The 23,869-nt window shown below is 45.4% G+C and overlaps 1 protein-coding gene across 1 annotated transcript in view; it reads right to left on the bottom strand.

The window, feature by feature from the left end:
* Map6 (microtubule-associated protein 6) overlaps positions 1-23,869 on the bottom strand; it is a 68,008-nt gene that overhangs the window by 9,769 nt on the left and 34,370 nt on the right. Inside the window, exons 4-5 of the mRNA XM_013013967.1 lie at positions 12,092-12,305; positions 10,680-10,876 (exon numbers count right to left, since the gene is read on the bottom strand). Coding sequence (XP_012869421.1) covers positions 10,680-10,876; positions 12,092-12,305 — 411 coding nt within the window. The remainder of the gene's footprint in view (positions 1-10,679; positions 10,877-12,091; positions 12,306-23,869) is intronic.

Here is a 23,869-nt window from a genome sequence, read left to right on the forward strand (position 1 = left end):
CAGCCTATAAAAGGCGGACTCACTGATGAGAATGAGCACAGAGTGACTCCTGGGATAAATGTAGTGACAGGGTCAGGCTTAGTAAACAGTAGCCCCAGAGAAGGGCTTAGTGATTGGATCAGAGTAGCCGAATGGTTCTCCCACAGCCACACAGCTAGTGAGAGCCAGACTAGAACCCAACACCCTGGTCTACTAACACCCCTGTGGGTGAAGAAAAGAGGTGCTTCACTCACTTGGAGCAAAGATGGCCAAGATTAGCACAGTGGGACCCAGGCCCACGGTACCACTAGGTCCTCAGCAGGAGGTAGGTAGCAGACAGGATATCACAGCTTTTTTCTGTCTGTCTGCCTCAGTGGGCCCATATTTCTCAGACACAAACAAAGTCCTCACCCAAAGGTGGGAAATATGCTACCTGAAGGAGACTGCCAGGGAAACCATCTCTGGAAGGCTCATTATTCTCAAGAAAGACCTATGGCGCCTCTGTTTCAGTAATTACCATGTTGTTTGGTAATTATCTGTCTCTCCCGCTAGACTATGGAGCTGTGCTCTGTTCATCTTCATGTCACAGAATCTAGCCTGGTATTGGCTGCTATGATTACCTGGAAGGCCTTGTGGGTACAGAAAATGGCTGCTGTGTAGCTTGCTTGCTATCTTTCTTCTCTATTAAGCCCTGTGCTGTGGGCACAGAAGTGACTAAGATCTGGGTCCTGACAGACTGGTGAACACACCTGGAATGTGATGCCAACACCTAGGAAAAGGTGTCACCATACTGGCCCTGACTCTTACTCATCAGCCTATGTCTCTTCGGCCTCAAGGGTATCTTTGAGAGCAAAGATGCCACACTTTTCTGGGGAAGCTACTCCCTGTCTGTCTCATGAAAACACAGCTCCACAGAGCCAGGCCACAGGTGTCTGGGGCTAGGAGGTCAGACTTGGGCTACAGGACCTTGATGGGCGTCTACCTGGCCCTGGAGGCCTGGGGCAGCCTGTTTCTTGCTGTCCCAGTGGTTAGATCCAAACAGAAACCTGTATTTCTGTCCGCTCTGCTCCCCCATCCCTGCCTGACCTGGGTCTCACCACTCTGGAACCCTCTCAGGAAATGCCATCCTGCCTCCCCTGGGAGAAGAGACAGCAGTGCTGTCCTCAGTCCCCATGGTACTGGGAAACATGCCACACACAGGACAGCTCAGTCACTTGGGTTCATCCTGACCACCGTCCTCCTATCTCATTTGGCGCCCATCTCTTGTGTGAGCCCAGAACTAAAGGCTGAGTCAGTTCTTTCTTGGGCCACTTCCTTTGTGAAACCACTATGACCCCTCCTTTCTAGTTGCCCCCTTCAATCAGCTATCAGCTTTCCAGATGCTTCTAGACTGGACTCTTTGAGGATAGGGACTATATCACTTCTCTCCTTTCCCTGCATGCCCTTCCCCTCCCTCCATTTGTTTCTTCTTTCTTTTCTTCCACAAAACACACCATAAATCCCTATTGTGGGCCAGGCCATTGAATATAGTAGAGATACTGTATTCAATGGCCTGGCCCACAATAGGGAGAGGTGTAGCACAGGCTTAGGCTAGCACATAATGGGAGGCAAAACATTCTAAATGAAGCATTTTACAAAGAAGTCACACAGGATGGAATGCTAACCACCTCACTCACAGGACATACTTGACCTATTCTTAACTGCCTTAGCCCTACATACAATATGGTTCTCATGATGGATCAGCCCTGCAGAGGTGGAAGCCAGGTTCAGAAAGGATGTGTAAGTTACTCAAGGTCCTTTGGATAGTACATGGCTGTGTAAGGACCCTCCCAGAGGAACTCATTCTCTACAAACACAGAGCTTCAGAAAGTTTCTGAAGCAGGTTCAGCTTGAGCTGTCCCTCATGAGTCCTGGCTGGAGTCAGTATGTTCTGCAGGGCTCGGCTCAGAGCTCCCAAGAGGTACAGAACTTCCAGCTCAGACCCTGCCCCCCCCCAAGACTGTGTGGCCATTCCTTCACCTCAGCTCAACCCAAACCTACCACACAAGGCCTCAGATTTACCTCTGCCATTCAACAGACCCTGACAGAGAAGACAGTCCCAGAAAACAGCTACTTCCTGGCCCAAGTGCAACACACCCCATCAGCACTGGCTAGCCCTACCCATGAGGCTGCAGTCGGTCTTCCAGCCCAGGGTCAGAGTCACCGCTGTGACTCATCACTGCAGAACAGCAGCTGGGACCACAGCTAGGGAGATGCTGCTGCCACAAGGCTTGTTTCTGGGTGGAGGCGGGGTGATGAACTGTACCTCAACATCATGTCTTACATGATGAGACTTTTTGTTTTTAGGACAAGGTACCTCTATGTTGACTAGGCTAGCCTCAAACTTATTTTGTAGCCCAGGCTGGCCCTGAACTTTCTGAGGTGCTGAGATTACAGGCATGCACCAACATACCCAGTAACTCGTACTCCATAGTAGGAGATGGTTGTTTCTGGAGGAGCAGGGAGGAATCCTAGCCATGGCTCAAGACAGGACAAAGAAAGGGTTTTAGAGTCATCCAAATCCTGTCTCATCACTTACAAGTTGTGTGACTTAATTACTTTATCGATTTCTTTTTCTGCAAAGGGGTTATGCCTACAGATCCTATCCTTACTATGAGGATGAGGTGAGACCAAATCTATAAAGGCCAAATAAATGTTTTTAAGGGAATGAACAAACTGAGTCAACTTGAATTTGTCCTTCTGAAGTTCAAGGCAAGTTGTGCTAGATGACTAGGGGTGAAGGGCTCTGTTTTCTGTCCTTTCATTGATTATTATATACCCATATATAATTATATGAATTATAAATTTATAATCTCCTGCTGATTCATCTTGAGAACTGAAGGCTATATTTCATGTAGAGCTAAATTTGGTAAATACCTTTTCTAGAAGGACCAAATAAATTTCCAGTTGCATAAGAAATATTGTAAAAAACCTCTTGTCTCTGTTAATACCAGGAAGGCAAAGTCAAGGGCAAGGCTAAGTATCTCCAGAGGCTGCCCAGAATCTGATAATCCTGCTAACAACTTTTTGTTTTTTTTTTTTAATGTGAAGCACTGGAATGAAGCTGCAGACAGAAATGGCTCAGTTTTGGTCTAACTCTGGGCTCCTGGAAACATGCAAATACATTTTTGCTCTCTTCCCAGCCCATCCCCCCCCCCACATTTAAAGCAAAGGATGGGATCTCAAGCAATAAATCAAAATTGGCTTCCTGTGTCCAGAGGGGATCTGTTCAAATGAATGTGTAATTGCAAAACTGGAATCTGTACTCCATGATTTATAGGGTGTACTCTGAGAGGAAGGGCCCAGAGAGAAGGGCAGATGTAGGGCTGGAGGAGGAAGAGCCAATGAAAGCCAACTCTAGGTGGCCTGACTCTTAAGCTCTGTGTGGCAGAGGGGGAGTAGCTCCAACCTGCATGGCTTGGGATGCAGGGAGGTAAGAGAATGGGAATTTGCCAGCAAAGCTCCTCAGAAGCTGTGCTATTGATATGGTATTCTTCTTTCCAGTTCACAAAGGATTTTCATGGGCTCTTCCATCAGCCCCTCACAAGTCATGGAAACAGAAACAGAAACTCCTTGATATCCACATTCTTGGCCCCTTTACTCCAAACTACAGAAATAAACAGATCATGACAACATGCCAGCCTTGCTGGTCCAACTCTTACTTCCTGAACTTGGAAGTCAATAGATTTGGAGAATGATGGATCCTAGTATTATTATTTCTTTGAGGCTTAAAGAAATTCAGAGACTCAACCAAGATCACACAGCTGGCCGGCAGCACAGCCTGGATTTGGAAACAGGCTCTACCTCTGAGCTCGGTGTCCTAAGCCATGAAACCTGGGATGGGTGTGGTGGGGAAGAATGGCTTGCTCTCACCCTGGAGATAACATCCCTGCACTGAGTGGCAGATGGGATGGAACAAAGCTACTTTCTAAAATCACCCTGTAACCAACAGCTCATGATTTTCTGGAATCAAGACTTTTTAGAGAAAGAGACATCCTAAAAGGCGGAGATATGTTGGCCTAAATGGAGACTGGCCATTATAAAATCAGCTGCTGACTGGTCCCTGCCAGTGCCACAACCATCCTGTTCCTATGAAAGGCAGGGCAGTTATTACTCAGAATAAAACCTTGTAGAGACACCATGGTGAATGCATGGACACACGATGAATATGGTCATTCATTCACTGACTCACTCATTCATTTCATATTCAATTGACCCTTCAGAACACATTCTCTGTGGTAGACATTGAGCCAGGACTTAGAGCTACAAAACTAGACAGAGGAGCTGGTGCTTGCCCTGGGCAAGTACAATACCATGGGAGACACAGGACATATGGAAATCCCACGATGAAGACACGCACAGGAGGAGACATCTTACCCAGCGTGGGAGGTGCGGGAAAGGCTTCGAGGAGCAGTCCCCTGAGCGGAGTCTTGAAGGATGAGTTAGCCGGGTGAGAGGCAGGAGAAGGGCATTCTGGGCAGGCAGGAGAGCGTGGGGAAGGCATGAAGGTGAGAAGCAGCATGGCAGACTGAGAACAAGCTTCTGCAGGCTGGGAGGAGCACGATGGTTTGAAGCAGGAGTGATATGGTCAGATTTGCACGTGCATAGAGTCCCTCCAACAGCTTAAGCCCGTAGCAGTAGCAGGAATTGATTTCTCTCTGTATCTGAAATTCCCTGGCCTCTGGTAAAATGTCTGAGGCCAATCTGTTGAGATCATTATGTACAATGCCAGTGGAAAAGTTATTGTAGGCCACTTATGTGAGGACAGGAACAAATTGAAGCTCAATTGTACTGTTCAAAATCAAAAGCACTAAATGGATGGTGATCCTATTCCAGGTATTGGGAATAAAATTTTATCTTGTTCCTGAGCTTTTGTGCTCAAGGCTGGTATTCTACCACTTTGCAACAGCTTCACTTTTGGCTTTTTGGTGATTAATGGGAGATAAGAATCCCATAGACTTTTCTGTCAGGGATAGCTTCAACGGTGATCATCATATCTCAGCCTCCTGAGTAGCTAGAATTACAGGTGTAAGCCACTAACTGACAAGTATGTTTCTTAAGCAGAAACATTTCTGAGTGGAAATGTTACAATAAAATCCCTCCTTGCTCAGCTAATTTAAAAAAAATCATGCATTCCAGCTATCCAGTTAGTTAATTTTGGGGTGAGATGATTGGGCAGCTGAGTCAAAATGTTTGAGCTAATGGTTTGCAAGGACCTGATCCAATTCTTATTTTCCCTCCATTTGTACATGGATTTCAAGATTTGTAGAATCTATTGCAAAGAAGCCTGTTGCAGGGCATGGCATGGCCCAGCAAGAGTGGGGCCTTGTGGGGTTGTGGTGGGGAGGAGTGAAGGAGGGGGTTGTTTTTATTTAATATTTCACTTGTTGAAACCACTCATCTCAGGCTCCTCCTTCAGGGGAGGGGTAAAGTAGCCCAGGTAGTGGAGTGGAGGCCTGGGTTTCCATCCTTCCTCCATCTTCCGAGAGCCCCTCCTGTCAAGCTTCCTTTCCATTTGTTACATGGGTCAAGCCCCTATGCCACAGCTTTCATAGAAAGAAAAGCTTCTCAAGCGAGCAATAAGTAGAAATGATCAGAACGTTATTCAATCTGTGGACTCAAGGTAACTCACTAGCTGGAATTCTTTAGAAAGTATATTTTTTTAGAGCATTTGCCTCAATCAACCCTTATGTGTAACAAGCTTGTTGTTAACTGCATATCTATAAGCAAGAAAATGAACACACAGCTTTCAGGCACTAGAAAGGGCAGGGCCTAAAGCAACATTTCTGGTGTCTGCCATAGGGTCCCTTGCACTGTCATGCCAGGGCATCCACTCTGCTTCTCTGAGTTTACTATCCCCATCTCCAGAGGAAACGAAGGCTGGGAGAGGTAGGACTCTGAACTGCCTAGATCTATGAGAAGCAGTGCTTAAGTCCTATCTCACAGACCTATCTTCCTTCCTTCCTTCCTTTCCTTCTTTCTTTTTTTGTTTTTTGTTTTTGGTCGGTTGTGGGTCTTGAACTCTGGGCTTGGGTGCTGTCCCTGAGGTCTTTAGCTCATGGCAAGTGCTCTACCACTTGAGCCACAGCGCCACTTCTGGTTTTCTGGTGGTTCATCGGAGATAAACGTTTCACAGACTTTCCTGCCGGGGCTGGCTTTGAACTGTGATCCTCAGATCCCAGCCTCCTGAGTAGCTAGGGTTACAGGCATGAGCCACTGGCACCCAGCTTCCTTTCTCTTTCTGTTCTCACTCTCATCCCCATCCTCAGGGCTTCATACTTGCTTTCTTAGTGGGTGCTCTACCACTTGAGCCATGCCTCCAGTCAAGCCTTTTGCTTGTTATTTTGGGGATGGAATCTCAAGTACTTTGCTGCTTCACAGCTGGGTTTGAACTGTGATTCTCTAGATCTCCACTTCCAGAGTAGTATAAACCACCTGGTCCCAGCTCTGGTGCCTATTTTTCACCCCTATCCTTTTGAGTTATCTTATTTTTTCTCATTTTCTTAGATTATTTTCAGTGTCTTCATATACTTTTCTCCTTCCTGCCTGCTTATGTTTCTACCTGTCTGTTTTTCTCCTGTCTTTTTCACCATCTCTCGATCCCTGCTTTGTATCTCCCTTAACTGGTCAAAACTGAGCGAACAGGGTTTAATACATTTGCTTTACTTATTGAACAGTTTTAGATTTCTGCCTCATATAAAAATAGACAGGTGGATGGAACATTTCCTATTCATCTGGAAAACAAATATATAGTTAAAAAATATTACTCTTCGTTGAGTCTTGCCTCCCCCTCCACAGGCCCTCCCCCCAACTCAGAGCCAGGGCTAGCCACAGAATAAAAGTCTCGCCCTAGGGCTCTGAGCCTAGAACAGGAGCAGACCTGAGGCATGGCATGGTAAGGTGAGAAGCACGGAGGGCATGCAGGGCATGTTGCAATGGGAGCGATGGAATGGAAACCCCAGTCAGCAGCCACCCAACCGCCTGACACCAGGCCTTTCTACCATCGAGTGCTGCCACTCTCTGGCTTTTGCCCTGACCCCACGTGCAAACTACCCCTCCACATCTCTGCTTGGGCAGATCTCTCTGCATGGCATGCTGGGGTGGGAGTGGGGGTTCAGTTCTCTTCACCTGGGCAACACCTACCCATTGGCTGAAGTCCTTCCTGATCCATGGAACCAGCTAGAATGGACTCCTCCTTTATGGCCCCCCTGAGATCAGAGGTGGGTTGTCTCAGTCATCCTGGTTTCCCCAGTGCCCAGAACAGGGCCTGGCACACAATAGGTATCCAATCAACACATAGTAGAGAAAACGAAGAGCACAGACGTCTGCCCCCAACTTCACTAGGAGGATACCAAAACAATCAAATAGCTCTGGCCTTAGGTTCTGCCCCAGCCCCCTATTTCCCCATTTCTGGACCTGCTTGCCTATAGGCCATTGCCTAGACTACTATATCCTGCCACCCACCCTCCAAGGTGCCCCAGGATAAACCTGTGCTGCATCAGATGCCCAACTCCCCAGCCTGCTTGACCCAGGTCTGAGCCTCTCATGGTTGTTTCGGCACCCCCATAGACACTCACGACTGTACACTTCAGACTCCACCCAGTGAGCCAGCCAGCCCCTGAAGGTGAATCTTCCAACATGATCATAGGTTAAAGGATCTTCACTGTCTCCGCATGTAGAAAAAGCCAGAATTGACACTGCCACCAGCCACAGGGAGGGGAGAGATGAGCTCAGCCTCCTAGCATGGCAAGGCGGCCATCACTAGTCTGGCAACATGAGATTAAAACATTACACTACCTTGTTGGTCAGTCAATCTCCCGGTCCATCTTCGATTTTCCCAACACTTAGCTCTGACTGCTTGCAATCAGTATCTGAGAGGCAATCTAAAAGAGTCAAGCTGCATTCTGGAGAAGCCCAGGCCCAGTGCTGGGCACAGCTCATCTTGTAGAGAACGGATCAAATGCCAAAGGCTAGTTCCTTCACCTACTCAGCTGGGCCTCACCAAGGAAATAAGATCAAGAAAGTGGTGTTCGTCTTTAGCATTTATTTATATTGGAAAAACGGTTGGGTTGTTTTTACTGAGCAAGCACAGACCACAAGCACGTCACAATCAATTGGCTATACATGAATTTTTTTTTTATCATTCTCTTACTAACAGCAGGAATGAAATAGCACCAAGAGAGGTGTGCGCTACACATTACATAGACATCTGTGGTTATGCAACAAAACCTAGGCCACAAAATCAGAATTAGACACTTCTTGTCTGCTCAGTGAGGCACAGCTACAGGGGCTGGGTGGGAACCCAGGCAGCGTATACTGAAAGCTGAGGAAAACAGTGCACAGCTTTGGTGGGATTTTTGCAGGCAGGCCAAGCAGACAATGGGAAAGACTCCAACCCAGCCTTCTGGCCAGGAGAGTGCACGGAACCCCAGGGAAATGTACAGAATGAGGGACGGGCATAGGAAGCTTGGTCACCTTCACAAAGGCAACACTGAACACTGCTTGAGGAACCAAGATCCATTTCGTTCAGTAGGTTTGGGAAACAGAACGAGACTGGCTGAGTTTTATTTGTAAACAGTAGAAATCAAAGGAAGTTTCTTGCCAGTGAAGTGACACACATTCAAGAGTCAAAGTGAATGGCAGCGAGTATGTGAAAAAGAAGGGGTTCATTAACAGCTTGAAAAAGACACTATACAGATCACCTAAAGTCTCAGGCAGGGCAGGGTAGGAAACAGAGCCCTGGGGCTGAAAGGTAGGTAGAAAGCCTCTGGAGCTTTGGACATACCAACTGGATTCAGTCAGAGCACATATACATGTGGTGATATCATGTGCGTCTGCCTGTCTGTGTTGAGAAAGATTTCTTTATGCTACTTGTCCAGTCTAGCACTGTGCCTGGAACAAGACATCCAGTATGAGAATGCTGAAAGAGTGATTCCCCTGGGTACTATAAACCCTGATTCACTGCATCTGCAAATCAGGGAAATCAAAGCCATGGTTCGTGTGAGCCCATGTGACTAACATGACAGTTGGAGGAGCAACCATACATTGGCAGATTCTCTGGATAGACTTTTCTGGCCAATGTTACAATGGGCTAACAAGTAGCCCCAAGCAGAACAACTCTAGGCATCTCCAGACAAGCACCATTTGCACCAAGACTTCCTTCTCCAGCTTCGTTCTAGTTTTTCTATTGTTAAACAAGGGCCTTCCATGCACATAGTGAATTAATTTGCAGACTTTCAATCAGCCCCAAGGTGACGATGAAGAAAATAGTGTAAACAGATCATTGGATATTTGGAGAAAGAGCTGTCTTCTCCCAAGCCAAAAGGGCTTGAAGGGATGTTTGAGGTATGGGACCCTCCATACCTCATGAGCGCCATACCTCAGAAGCCTCCAGGAAAGGCTTCTGCAGCTCAGAATGCTGCACAAGACAGGGGCAATACAGGGTGTCGAGTGATCCACATGCTCACAAAATATTTCTGGTAGACATTTTGGGTTCCCTCACAAGCCCTGGGGGGTAGGTGTCATCACACAATTCCCTGACTAATTAATTCCTACAAGTCTAGCACAGCCCAGGTGGCACTTGCTTGTCCTGTGGACTTTGGCCACACACACACACACACACACACACACACACACACATACACACACACACGAGTACAGCAAGAGATACTAGCTAATTCCTTAGCAGGGCACACTCAGAGCCCACACCTCCATCACAGAAATGCCAACCAGAAGTTGAGCATGCTGGTCTCTCATGGAGCAGAAGCAAGAGTGACTTAGGGAGGAAGCACTGTCACACTTTTCACCTAGGCATCTCAGAAACAAGAAGTCCACTACACCTGACCTTCCTCCCTGGTTACCTTAGCCAGTTGCTCGGCCACATTGATGATGTGCAAGCACAGATGGAGGAAAGCAGACTCCCATGCTTGGGACCTTCCTAAGGCATGTACAGCACCTTCTTCTTTCAGTCCCTTCTTGTGTGGCCTCAACCACCAGCAGCCTACCTATTACTCAGTATACAGTTCAAAGCCTACCGACAGGAAATGAAGCACAGGCACACTCCTAACAGAAGATTCTAGAAGAGGACTTAAAGTTGGAAACAGGTCCATTTCATTGATATTAAGGCCAAGGTTATTGTTGTTTGTTTTTGTCTTTAGAATTTCCATAAATATGTTCAACTGCTGAAGCTTAAGCTGAGCTTCCATAGTCCCAGATCATCTTTGGAACTCTGGGAATTAAAAAAAAACAACAACACCCAAACATTTATCTAAAGTTCAAAATCCAGCAGTGACACAGACTTCGGGAGGAGCAAGAGGACAGGGCCGAGAGCAGGCGCAGCCAAGCTCTAGCAGGAGGTGTGCTTGGTGGCCAGGGAAGTCCTGTCCTCTGCCAGCTCAGCAGCGAGGGCACAGCCAGTGAGCCTGGGTCCCTGGGCTGGCCACAGGGCCACCCACAGAAGAAATAGGGTCTGTGAAATAGGATCTCTCCACACAAGAAGCCAGCCAAGAGGTCCCAGGACACTTAGGCACAAGGCAGCTGGGAAGTCTCTAATTAATTTTGTGGCCTTTTTTTGTTGTTGAGAGGGAAAGAAGAAAGAGAGAGAGAGAGAGGGGAGGGGGGAGGGAGAGGGAGGAATAAAAGGAAAGTGCGGTGACATTTACTCTTTAGCCTCAGCCAGTTTATTGCTCATCTCTTTACTTTGCTCCTTATCATCGGGTTTGGCGGCGACAGCACCCTCTGCACTCTTTTTCTTGGCGGCCTGGCCTGACACCACCTGTTTGTCTTTGGCCTTCCTCGGGGGCTTATGGCTCGCTGAGGTCTTTTTTGGTTTGGAACTCTGAACACTAGGCTTCTCCACCTGCTTGGAGAGACAGACAGACAGAGCACAAATATAGGAACACAAAGGGAGTGGGTGGGACAGGGAGAAAAGACAGAAGTGTTAATGCAAGGATCTCACTCAAGGCAGCATTTGATGCTGAGGGAGAGCAACATAGACAAATTTGGCTCCTCTTATCTGTGCTCCCGGGTCACTCTATGGTAACACCAGCTACATGGGCTCCCTACTCTGCCAGTCTCCCCCTGGAGTACCCTTGACAGTGTTATCCCTGTTATCCCTCTACCTTGTTACCTCATTCAATTCAGGCACAGAGTTTACTGTAGTCCATAAAATGGGGAGAGGCCTGGGTCACCTCTGCAATGCTCTCTGCCCTCTGCCACAGAGGGTGGGGCCCCATTTTCCAGTCTGGTACTGAAGAGGCAATAGGAGTAGACCTTCAACCACTCATGAAGTCCAGGATTCATGTGAGAGGGGCCTTGTTTCGGTTGTTGGATGCCATGGTATACTTCCTGTATAGCTAGGAGAACAGGTATGAACTGCCACACGCAGTGAGGGAGGCTTCACCTCAGTAGGTGAAGCCTCAAGAAGATTTTGCCTGAGTTGGCCTCGAACCTTGATCCTACCAAGCTCAGCCTCCCAAGTAGATAGGATTACAAGCATGAGCTATCACACCCAGCTTAGCAGCACATCTTGTAGCAGATAGGTCCGGTGTGTCTTAACAGTCAGCACGCTGCTTGCTGGTGGGTGTTTTATCAAGGAAAGAATGAGCAAGAGTGGGTGTGTTCAGGGACTGAGGAAGGAAGGGAACCAGGGTCTGGTGGCTAGATTGGGATGGAGAAGGATACAGAGCCAGGGCTGGAGGGGAGAGAAGCCAGATGAGAGGGCCTGCCACCCTGTAACCAGTTAGGAGCAGAAGAACAGCTCTTTTAAGACAAAGGGATTCAGGGTTTGGTAAGATCTGCCATTTTTTTTCCTCTCTAGATTTCTTAAACACAGATAGTAGTTCTCTGGAAATTTGCCAGCCTTTAAGCTGTTTTTATTTTAGATGATATAGCTTTGGACGGTTTCATTTGAATTTAACAAAGGTTACAGTTGATGCTAAAGAGGAAAGGAGTTATTTGACAGGAGCTGCTGGTGGTGGGTGGGGGGCAGGTGGCCCCACTCCCACTCTCTGCTTCAGCCTACCCTCCAGTGTAGGCTGTGCTATGGACCTCCCCCAGAAAAACCACCTCTTACCTTTGGGGGTTCCTTGAAAGGTTCACTATAAAGGCTACGTATTCTTCTGCGATCGATGATCTTATTGTCAGCTGCAGTGGGTTTATTGACCTCTCCTTTGAACTGGGCACTGTAGCTGGTCTCATGAGCCATCTTGTCATCTGGGGGCTTGTACTGGGGCTTGGCTTTGATTGGTTTCACAGGCTTGACGTCTGTCCACGCTCTGAATTCATTTCTGTCAGTCAAGGAAAGCAGAAGCGATACGAGACATCAAATAACTGCAAACAACACTCCTGCCGCTGGTGCACACGCTGCAGGCTCCAGATTAGTGCGTAGGGCACTGGTCAAAGCATGGCCACTTAGCATCCTGTCATCCTGAACACAGACAAGTCTACCCAGGTTACGGCAACAGCAGTAGAGCCCCAGGTAAAACACACAGAGCGAACACTCAGGGTCCCTCTCTGCTCTGTGACACTATAAGGTCATGGGTAGGCAATTCTCATCTTTAGGCCTTGTTTGCCCAGTTTCCAAAATGAGGCTGAAAACCCCAGGCCGGGCAGTCATTTATGAGTCACACAAATATCAGGTGCCTGATAAGTGCAAGGTTAAAGAGTTCAACTTTTGGGGCTGGGAAGTTGGCTCAGTGGTAGAGCGCTTGCCTTGGGTGCCTGAGGCCCTGGGTTCGATTCCTCAGCACCATATAAGCAAAAAGAAAAAAAAAGCCGGAAGTGGCGCTGTGGCTCAAGTGGTAGAGTGCTAGCCTTGAGCTGAAGAGCTGAGGGACAGCACTCAGGCCCAGAGTTCAGGCCCCACAACTGGACCAAAAAAAAAAAAAAAAAAGAGTTCAACTTTTCTTTTTTATTGTTGTTTTTGTGCCAGTACTGGGGCTTAGACTCAGGGCTTGAGTGCTGTCTGTCCCTTTTTTTTTTTTTTTTTGCTTAAGGCTGATGCTCTACCTCTTGAGCCACACCTCACTTCTGGCTCTTCTGATTAATTGGAGATAAGATTCTCACAGACTTTCCTGCCTAGGCCGGTTTCAAACCACAATCCTCCTATCTCAGCTGCCGGATTGGCTGGGATTACTGGTATAAGAGTTGGAAGTGGCATTTATAAGATTATTTCTTTGTTGCTTTGTATGTCCCTCCCCCACAGTATAACCCTTGCTTTCACTATATTTGATGTTGGTATAATTTGTGGAGGAGATGGGGAAAAACAAGTCATTTACGGATACAGGTGGACCTGTTGCAACAATGAGAAGTACAAGTTGTCATGTTGAAAACGAGCTTTACAACGTTGGTGGGGGGGAGGATTAAGTGGGGGGGGGAGGCTGGGAAGGGATGTGAAGGGTAAACAAAGGAGGAGGCTGCAATGCTTGATAAGAAATGTATGCATTAGCCGGGTGCTAGTGGCTCACGCCTGTAATCCTAGCTACTCAGGAGGTGAGATCTGAGGATTGTGGTTCAAAGCCAGCCCGGGCAGGAGAGACCGTGAGACTCCTATCTCCACTAAACCACCAGAAGACCGGAAGTGGCGCTGTAGCTCAAGTGGTAGAGCGCTCGCTTTGAGCTGAAGAGCTGAGGGACAGCGCCCAGGCCCAGAGTTCAAGCCCCACGACTGACAAAAAAAAAAAAAAAAGAAATGTATGCATTATCTTGCCCATGTAATTGTAACCCCTCTGTACAGTATGTTCACAAAAAATAAAAATTAAAATTAAAAAATTAAAAATTAAAAAAAAAGAGTTGGAAGTGCTGGGCGCTGGTGGCTCATGACTCTAATCCTAGCTACTCAGAAGGCTGAGATCTGAGGATCATGGTTCAAAGCCATCCTCGGCAGGAAAGTCCGTGAGATTCTTATCTCTAATCACCAGAAAACTGGAAGTGGCATGGTGGCTCAAGTGGTAGAGCATTCACCTTGAGCTTTAGAGCTCAGGGACAGTGCCCAGGCCTAGAGTTCAAGCCCTGTGACCAACCAAAAATTAAAAAAAAAAAAAGAGTTGGAAGTGACACAGCACAGGCACACATTGTGGCCTATGAACAATGGCCAGCTCTTTTCCCTTCTTCATAATGCACAATCTCTGTTGTCCAGAGTCTTAAGGATCATTTCTCTCATTGAATAGCAGAAACATTTCTTCTTATAGTGCCAGAACTTTAACAACCCAATCACTTTGAGTTCACATCTTAAGTAAACCACATGTTCTGCTATCATATGGACATCACAACTAGGACTTGCATTGATAAGTGCAGGTGTAGGAGAGCCTTTAAGTGATTAGGTTTGAGTGACAATTGCCCTGGCCCTGACATCATCCTCATTTGCTGTCCCTCCCACCTTTTTTTTTTTTTTTGAGTCTTGGTGTAGTTTTGGTTTCTAATCAGCTGTTTCTAACCTGACATAGAGCCAGGCAATTGATAGTTGACAATATTTGACTTTGGGTAAAATGAATGTAGGTATAGCTGGAGGCCTAAAGCGTTCCTCTGGGTAAGGGCATGAGACTCAGTATGGAAGCTCCTGGGCTCTGGAGGCCTTGCTCAGGCCTGTGTGCTATCTGGGGCCTCTGGACACAGCTTGGACTACATAGTGATTTGAGGGCGTCTGCCTCTAGCTGGTAAGCAGGCCTCCTGCTTGGAGCCCTAGTTTCATTTGTCAAATAAGGCTAGCACTGATGCTGTCAGCTGATAAAGCTAGTTTTATCACTCAAGGTTGGAACTCTACCACCTGAGCTATACCTCCACTTTCAGCTTTTTTGCTGATTATTTGGAGATAAGTGTCTCAGATTTGCTGGCTTCAAAATGTATCATCAAATTTCAGTCTCCTGGATTGCTAGGATTATAAGCATGAGCCCCTGGAACCTGGCAACACTTACGTTTTGCCCTTCTGCTCCTTGGAGTTCTCTAGCAGAGATGGCTCTTAGGTGGAGAGAACCCACTAAGAGACCCTCCTCTTAGCTTCAAGGTTACATTTGGGGTTCAGCTCAGGCCTATCACTGGACCAAATTATCTAGTCTTCCCTGTCAACCTATCTTCTCCAGCATTCAAGGAAGGGGAGACAGACGGATACTTACAAAGTGGCAAAGCCCAAAGCCTGTGAACCAAGCTGATAAAGAGGCACCACCTTGGGGCCACACCAGATCATAAAGAAAGGAAAAGGTTATCACAGAACAATGACTTGAACATAGAACATTCTAGGCTCAGTGAAGTGTAGACAGCTTAATGTGGTAAGGAGATGCAGGGAACCTGGGCCAGAACAGAGACAATATATTCCTGGAAAGAGATAAACCTGGATTATATCTCTGCTCTAGACCATGCTGCATCAATTCTCAGCTGTTTGTGAAGGATTTACAGGAGTGCTAGTCACAGAATCCAGGTGAAGGTTATGGATTTTTCTGTCAGTATGACAAAGTCCATGGGAGATAACTTTATCAGAAATGTATTAGGCTGCATTACAGGTGTTTATTCAAGAAAAATGTATAGCAGATCCCCTCCATGAATATGTCTACAGCTTCAGCCTCTAGAGCCCTGGCTGTTAGATAGAAACATAATAGGCAACTTAAAAGATGCTTTTGCAATCCTAGTAATCAACTAAAATAAATCTTCCAACTTTGCATCTGTACCCTTTATATGAGCTACTTTCTGCTGCAGTGCTTTTGCAACCTGTCTGTAGGAAGAAGTGATGATTTTTGATAATCATTTTGTGTAGAAAGCAAATTGCCCTTCAAAGAGGCAATGTCTTCTTATCTTAATATTGTTATTTTTTGTTAAGTTTTTAAAAAGAGAGGTAGAGCTGAGTAAGAACTGCACCAGCACGCACGTGGTATTCAGGTAAGGGGTAGGTTTATTCGGTAGACCTGCTGGGACCAGGCAAGGTTGGCACTCCAGGTGGCTGGGAAAGAGAGGAAAGAGGAAAGAAAGGAAAGAGAGAGAAAAGAGCTAGAAAGGGAAAGAGCAGAGAGCTAGAAACGAACAGAGAGAGGAAGAGCTGTCTTCTTATCTTAAATAGCCACCAATTCAGACCACTTTGTTCCTGTTCTGTCCCAATAATAAAGTGAAAACTTTTCTAGAACTACTCCAGGGACAAAGACTGAGCTAAGGTCAGCCAGGTGGTACCTGTGACATACCTCTGCATACCTTTCTCCTCCCTGCCCCCAATTCTCCCTATTTAACTAGAAGCCAGTGTCTGTACCTCTGAAGATAGCTGATGATGTACTGAAGTCCTCCTCCTATGGCTGGAGGAGCAATTGCAGCGGGAAAGAGCCAGTTATTGACAAGCCAGGTCCTAGGAGGGGGAGAAGGGGAGGCATGAGGGACTCAGCTCGAGAGATGGTTTGGCCTTGGAAAGAAAGACTTGTGGAAGAATAGTGGAAACCATTCTTTCAATTCTAATGTGAAAAAGGCTGACATTTACAAGAAACAAAGAAAGAATTGCACAATGAACCAGTTCTACTGCTGTGAAGAATAGAGCTGCTCCAGCAAGGGCTGTGGCTTGCGTGGTAGAGCTCCAGCAGGAGTCCCTGAGCCCAAGCCCCAGCTTCAGTTCCACTCCCAGCCAGCCCCCCCAAAAAAGAACAATAAAAGAATAGCTACAAGTGTTAATTGGTACAGATCACTTCTTGACAAAAGTAGAGACTTGGAATAATGGATTACAATCATATAAAAATTTCATTTCTCTTCCCATAAGCCCTAGGTTTATTTATTATGTATCGAGGTCCTTGGGAAATCAAATTTTTTCCCTATCCTCTACACAATAAAAATTTTCAACATTTCTCAACTGCATTATGAAAGAAAACGATGGTGCTTTTAAGTCTTAATGGTCTAAAACCTTCCTACAGACTTCTAAGTAATTTATGTTGTCATGGAAACATGTCAAAGCTATGTTCAAAAAGCTTGTCTGGATTTGTGATATTAAACTGTCCTCAGTGAAAGAAAGCAGACTCCGTTGTGAACTTGATGGCAGTCATTAGAGGACACTGTCAGGTGCCAAATTATTGTCAAGATGTGGTTAAAGGAAGTAGGATCTATAGGCTTAAAAAACCACTCTGCTATCTAGGAGAGGATGGGAGAGGCAGAAGGGAGGGTATACTGAGGAGCAATGAAAAGTGGAAGGACATGATCCATCCTTCCATCCATCTATAGACAGGATAACAAAGTCCTCAAATGCTTTTTTGAAAAGGGAGTTGGAAGGTGGAAGAAATGGGAATTTGGTGAAGGAGCTGGGTTTGTTTATAGCGCACTGTGTGCTCATCTAGAAATATCACAATGTGTCAGGCAACAATGGCTTAGGCCTGTAATCCTAGCTACTTAGGAGGCTGAGATGTGAGGACTGCAGTTTGAAGCCAGCCCAGGTATGAAAGTCTATGAGACTCTTATCTCCAATTAACCACCAAAATGCCAGAGTGGAGCTGTGGCTCAAGTGTAAGAGCACTAGCTTTGAACAAAAAAGTGCAGGAACAGTACCCATGTCCTGAGTTCAAGCCCCAGGACCAGCACTAAAAGAAAACAAAAAAGAAATATCAGAGTCAAACGTCATACTATAGATGTATGCTAATTCAAAAATAAAATAAAATATTTTTTAACGTAAAGAACAGCTGGGTGCTGGTGGCTCACACTTGTAATCCTAGCTAACTAGGAGGGTAAGATCTGAGGATTGTGGTTCAAAGGCAGCCTGGGCAAGAAAGTCTGTGAAACTCTTATCTCCAACTAATCATAGTAAAAGCTGGAAGTGGCACTGTGGTTCAAGTGGTACAGTGCTAGCCTTGAGGACAAGGAGGCTCAGGGACAGAGCCCAGGACCTGAGTTCAAACCCCAGGACCAGGAAAGAAAAAAAAGTAAAGAATCTGTAGGGTTGCAGGTAGCTTAGAGAACCTTCTTTTCCCTTCAGAAGAGAGAAGATTGCTTCCTCTGGCCAGAAATGGGTGGATTGGGGATCTATGCATCTATATCCATCTATATGCCTGCATGGGTATTTCAGCTGGTATTGTGAGAGGGAGAAAAGAAAAACATATAGACATGTCAGTGTTCTAGCCAGGAAGGATTATTCTTCTCGTCTATTAATATCCGATAAACACATGTACAGCACAGATGGAAATATTCTAAAATAAATTATGGAAAACTGTCTCTCTCCCTCTCTATTTCTCTCTCTGAATAAGAGTTGGCATTGACAGGAGTTAGGACTTAGGTCCCCTCATTAAGGAAATGGCAGAATATAGCTGTCATTTAAGTCTACTCATAGGCTGAATCAGAGCCGTTGTGGGCCTGGGTAGCAGTCTTACAGTATGTGTAGACTCATTCATCTACAGCTGAAAATTACAACTGCTAAAATGATGAAACAGTTTAATTCTTCGAGGATCTAAACAAAGTTACTAGAACACTGAGTGCATTTATCAAGGTGGCTGGATATCAGAGCAACATACAAAAATCATTTATATTTCCATAGAATGTACTAGCAATAATAAAGTAAAAACTTAAAAGGATCAATGGGTTCTATCATTACACAGAATAAAATACTTAGGAATTTAATGAAAGAAAAGGTCAAAAAGGAAAAAAAAAAAGAAAAGGTCAAAAGCTATGTACGTATGACCATATGAGATGATGTTGTGAAATTAACCCCAAGATAGAGGCACATTTGTTTTTCTTTCTTGCTATTGTTTCTAACGTATTTATAATATACTATGTGATTTTTTTTGTTTCTTTGGATGTTCCTCCCCAACAGTATAACCCCTGTTCTCACTGTATTTGATTCCAGTGCCTTGCCTCTTGTATATACACTTCTCTAATTTGGGGAGGAGAAGGGAAAAAACAAAATGTTTAAATAGGGATACAGGTTGACCCATTGTAACAATAAGATATACAAGACAAAAAAAAAGAGCAATGCCTTGTGTTTCAATATCCTGAAAACTATATAAAATATAAAACTACATAATAATATATTGGAGAAACATAAATAAATAGATATATCATGTTTATAACTAGGGAGATTCAACAGTGTTAAGATTGCAATTATCTAGAAGTTGACCAATTACTTCTAAACAATCTCCTATTTGTTTTCAAAGAGAATGGCAAGTAGAGAATGGCAAGCTAAACCAGGTATAGTAGTGCAGGCCTATAATCCCTGTACTCAGGAGGTTGAGGCAGAAGGATTATGAATTTAAGCCAAGGATTACCTGGGTTAAATAGCAAAACTCTGTCTGACTAACCAAAACCAAAAATCAAATCAAAACAACAACAAAAAGCCACATTGATCTTAGAGTGTACAACAAAATAAAAAATAAAATGTCAGAACAATTTAGAGAAAGAGAAATAAAATCTGAAGATTTACATTGCCTGATTTGAAGACTTAACAAAGCTTACAATAACCAACTGTGTGACTAGCACAAAGTTAGACACAGGAATGTATGAACAGAAAATAGTCCAGATCTTTGTACTGAGCAGTGTGCTGAAGTTGACTCATACTGGCTTATAAAGTTGATGATTAAGTGCTCAGGAATTTGGTGAGCTGGTTATCAAACTACTGGCAGTCTTATAAGAGTATTCACATCAGGAAGCTGGTTGGTACTGCAAGAGGCTCTGCTTCTACTTATAAGACCAGTTTATTTTTGAGAGAGTGTGTGTGTGCACACATGCGTGCACATGCTGGTGTGCGCACCTCAATCCTAAGGCTGGAACTCCAGGTCTGGGTGCTGTCCCTGAGCTTCTTTGTTCAAAGCTAGCACTTTACCACTTGAGACACAGCTCTACTTCTGAAAATTTTTTTGTCAGTTACTGGGGCTTGAACTTAGGGCCTGGGCACTGACCTCCAGCTTTTTGCTCAAAGTTAGCACTCTAACATTTTGAGCCACAGTACCACTTCAGTTTTCTGGAGGTTAACTGGACATAAGAGTCTCATGGCCTTTCCTGCTCAGACTGGCTTCTAATGTAACCCTCAGATCTCAGACTCCTGAGCAGCTAGGTTTACAGGCATAAGCCACTAGTGCCCAGGGGCCAATTTATTTTTGACAAAGGTTCTGAGGTAATTCGATGGGGGACATGATTAATTTTTCAACAACCGTTTCTAGGAAAACTAGACAGCTATACAAAAAGAAAACAAATCTCTTCCATTACCTTATATCATACCCCAAAATTCTTTCAAAATGGACTGTAGACCCAAATGAAAATTTCAAAACCATACAACTTCCAGGAGAAAATCGTTGTGATCTTGGAGTAGGCAAATATTTCTTAGGATACCAAAACCAAGAAAGAAAAGACAAAAGAAAGAAGGAAGAAAGGAAAGGAGGGGAGAAAAGAAGGAAGGAAGGAAGGAAGGAAGGAAGGAAGGAAGGAAGGAAGGAAGGAAGGAAGGAAGGAAACTAAAACTCATCAAAATGAAATATTTTTACTTTTCAAATGACACATTGCTTGATTTTTATTGTGAAGATTAAAAGGTGGCTGTGACTTATTAAAAAAAAGATGCAGCCGGGTGCTGGTGGCTCACGCCTGTAATCCTAGCTACACAGGAGGCTGAGATCTAGGATCATGGTTCAAAGCCAGGCCGGGCAGGAAAAGTCCGTGAGAGACTCTTATCTCCAGTAAGTCACCAGAAAACAGGAAGTGGCACTGTGGCTCAAGTGGTAGCACTTGCCTTGAGCTGAGGAGTTGAGGGACAGTGCCCAGCCTAGAGTTCAAGTCCTACAACCAACAAAAACAAAGAAAACACAGAGAGATACTACAACATATCCACTTAAAGATGCTGGTCATGACAGTGCATGCCTGTAATCTTAGCCCTCAGCTAGCCATCATAAGAGGATGACAAGTTCAAGGCCAGCCTGAGTTATACAGTAATACCCCATCTCAAAGAAAAAAGATATCTGCTCCTGAGGTTACACTATAACACTCCTTCCCTACTCTACAATTTATATCAACAATTATGGTTTTCATGTTTATGTATTTAATTTATATTTGCATCTTTTTTGGGGGGGGGCGGGTCCGGTCGTGGGGCCTGAACTCTGGGCCAGGGTGCTGTCCCTCAGCTCTTCAGCTCAAGGCTCTACCACTTGAGCCACAGCGCCACTTCCAGCTTTTTTCTTTTTGCTTATGTGGTGCTGAGGAATTGAACCCAGGGCCTCAAGCATGCAAGGCAAGCGCTCTACCACTGAGCCACCTTCCCAGCCCTACATTTGCATCTTTAAGCCACTAGAAATTATCACTTTGTTCATAGAGACTGTCAATAGGGAAAAAGTACAATAGTACCCACCGCTGGCAGGGAGGTGGGCCACAGTGGCCTGTCTTAACCCTGCTGCCCCTTGAAGCAGGTCTGGTGTTCCATAAGCACTTGCTGAGCACATGGATTAACAATGCATGCAGTCTTTCCCCTTGCTGTCCTTTGGCCTGCAATTCTAAGTGTCATGGCTCAGCGTGATGACTAATGAGAAAGACAAATGAATCCAAGTCTCTTATTCTAGAGCATGACTAAATTTCAGGAATTATTAAATAATATTGGGTGCAACCTTATTAAGCAAGTAAGGCTGACAATGCTGTTTTGGTTTCTTTGTATCCAGGGTGGAGCTCAGAGCTCTCACTTGGCTTTGTGGTTCAACTGTTTTTACTCTACCACTTGAGCCACACTTCCACTTTTGGCTTTTTGGTTGTTAACTGAAGATAAGAGTCTCATGGACTTTTCTGCTCTGGCTGGCATCAACCTGCAATCTTCAGATCTCAGCCTCCTGTGTAGCTGGGATTATAGACATGTTGCATGTTCTGTTGCAGTTTTTTGTTATGGCCAATCATTCACAGGGGGTAATCCCACACCCTGTCTTGGGGTCTTGGGGTATCTCAGAGAAAGTGCAGCCTGTGGGGGATGGAGCCAGGAGGCTGGGGAGTGAATTACAGGCTTCCTTTACCAGGCACAACAAACATTTCAAGGCTCTGCAGCTTTCATTTGCACACTGTAATTTTATGTCCAGCAAGTTCTTCAGCACCCTGTTCACAAGAGAGAAGTAACAGACACACTCAGAGGTGTCAGAGGCTGAGGAAATGTGAGACTGCTTTTTGGGCCATGAGATCCAGAGACATTTCCTCAAAAATGGAACTCAGAATCATCACAAAGCAGCAGTGGAAAAATTCTATCACCTGCCGAGGCTAGCACCCAGGGTGATGGAGCTTCAGTGTGGCTGACGGCCTTACAGTCAACTGCCTTAGGGGCAAAGAAGGGCCCAGATGTGCGTTTGCTTCTTCCTTGTCTGTGTGAGAGGCAGGCAGCATTCACACTCACACCACTGCTCTTTATTTCTAAGCAGTGTCCAGACTAGAGGTCCTCAGGTCTTAGAGAAATGTGAAAACTTCCTTGAGGTCAGGCCTTCCAATCAGGCTAGATTGGCCCATCCAGACCTACATCTCAAGCTCCAGAGAACAAGCCCTGAAGAAGCCTGAAGCATTTTAAAGTTTCTACTGGAGAAACTGATTTCAAAGATACATTTCAAATATAGCAAAGTAAGCAGGAGAAAGAAGCTAAAGATATAAGTTGGCATAGTACATGGACCCCTTAGTAGAAAGTCCACATTCCTTAGAAAAGCAACTATTCATTTGTACCTCAAAGGCCTGCTTCAGTCCTTCAATTCATCAAAGCCGGGAGAAGCTAATGCTTCCTGGACACATACTATGAATGAAGCTGGTATTCATCTATCTTCTTCTTCTTCTTTTTTTCTCCTGGTACTGATGATTGAACTCAAGACTTGTAGTTGCTTTGTTTACTTGCTTGATTTACTTGGCTGGCCCTCTACCACTGGAGTCACACCTTCAGTACTAGTTTTTGTCACTTAGTTGAGAGATGGAGTTTTGTAGCCTTTTCTGCCTGGGCTGGCTTTGAAGCATGATCTTCCAGATCTCAGATCTGAAGATCTGATCTGATCTCAGATCTTTTTTTTGGGGGGGGGTCCGGTTGTGGGGCCTGAACTCTGGGTCTGGGCACTGTCCCTCAGCTCTTCAGCTCAAGGCTAGCGCTCTACCACTTGAGCCACAGAGCCACTTCCGGCTTTTTTCTTTTTGCTCATGTGGTGCTGAGGAATCGAACCCAGGGCCTCAGGCATGCAAGGCAAGCGCTCTACCACTGATCCACCTTCTCAGCCCTGATCTCAGATCTTGATATGATTTAATTTCTCCAGAGTAGTAAAGAGTACAGGTGGGCCACCAGCCCCTGGCAGATTTCACCTGATTTTTGTAGATGAGAAATCTCAAGGGCATAAAAACTAGTGACTGGAAGGACCAGAAATCAATTCAAGAGTGAATAACCAGCTATAATCTGACATTTTCTCATTATTTACATGTCTATTTCCATATAGAGAACAAAATCAAATCCACAATGTTTTCCTGTTATTTAAATAGAATAAAATGTGGTAGGAAAAGGAGCTTGGAACCTGTAATCGTAGCTACTCAAGAGGGTGAGACCTAAGGATTACAGTTCAAAGCCAGCACAGGCAGGAAAGTTTGTAAAATACTTATCTTCAATTAGCCAGCAAAAATTGGAAAGTAGAACTGCAGCTCAAGTGATAGAGCACTAGCCTTGAACAAAAAAGCTCTGGGACAGCACCCAGGCTTTTACTGGCGCGCGCGCGCACACGCGCACACACACACACACACACACACACACACACACACACACGGCCTGTGCTAATTCCACCTGTACAGATCAGGTCACACACACACACACACACGGCCTGTGCTAATTCCACCTGTACAGATCAGGTCAGCTCCCAGCCAGACATGGGCTTCAGTCCAGCTTAGGTCACCTCAGTTGGCCCACTCCTTCCCCTATCTTCCCCCAGCTGCTTAGCCACAG

The sequence above is a fragment of the Dipodomys ordii genome, unplaced genomic scaffold (genome assembly GCF_000151885.1).
Source record: "Dipodomys ordii isolate 6190 unplaced genomic scaffold, Dord_2.0 Scaffold22, whole genome shotgun sequence".
Lineage (NCBI taxonomy): Eukaryota > Metazoa > Chordata > Mammalia > Rodentia > Heteromyidae > Dipodomys > Dipodomys ordii.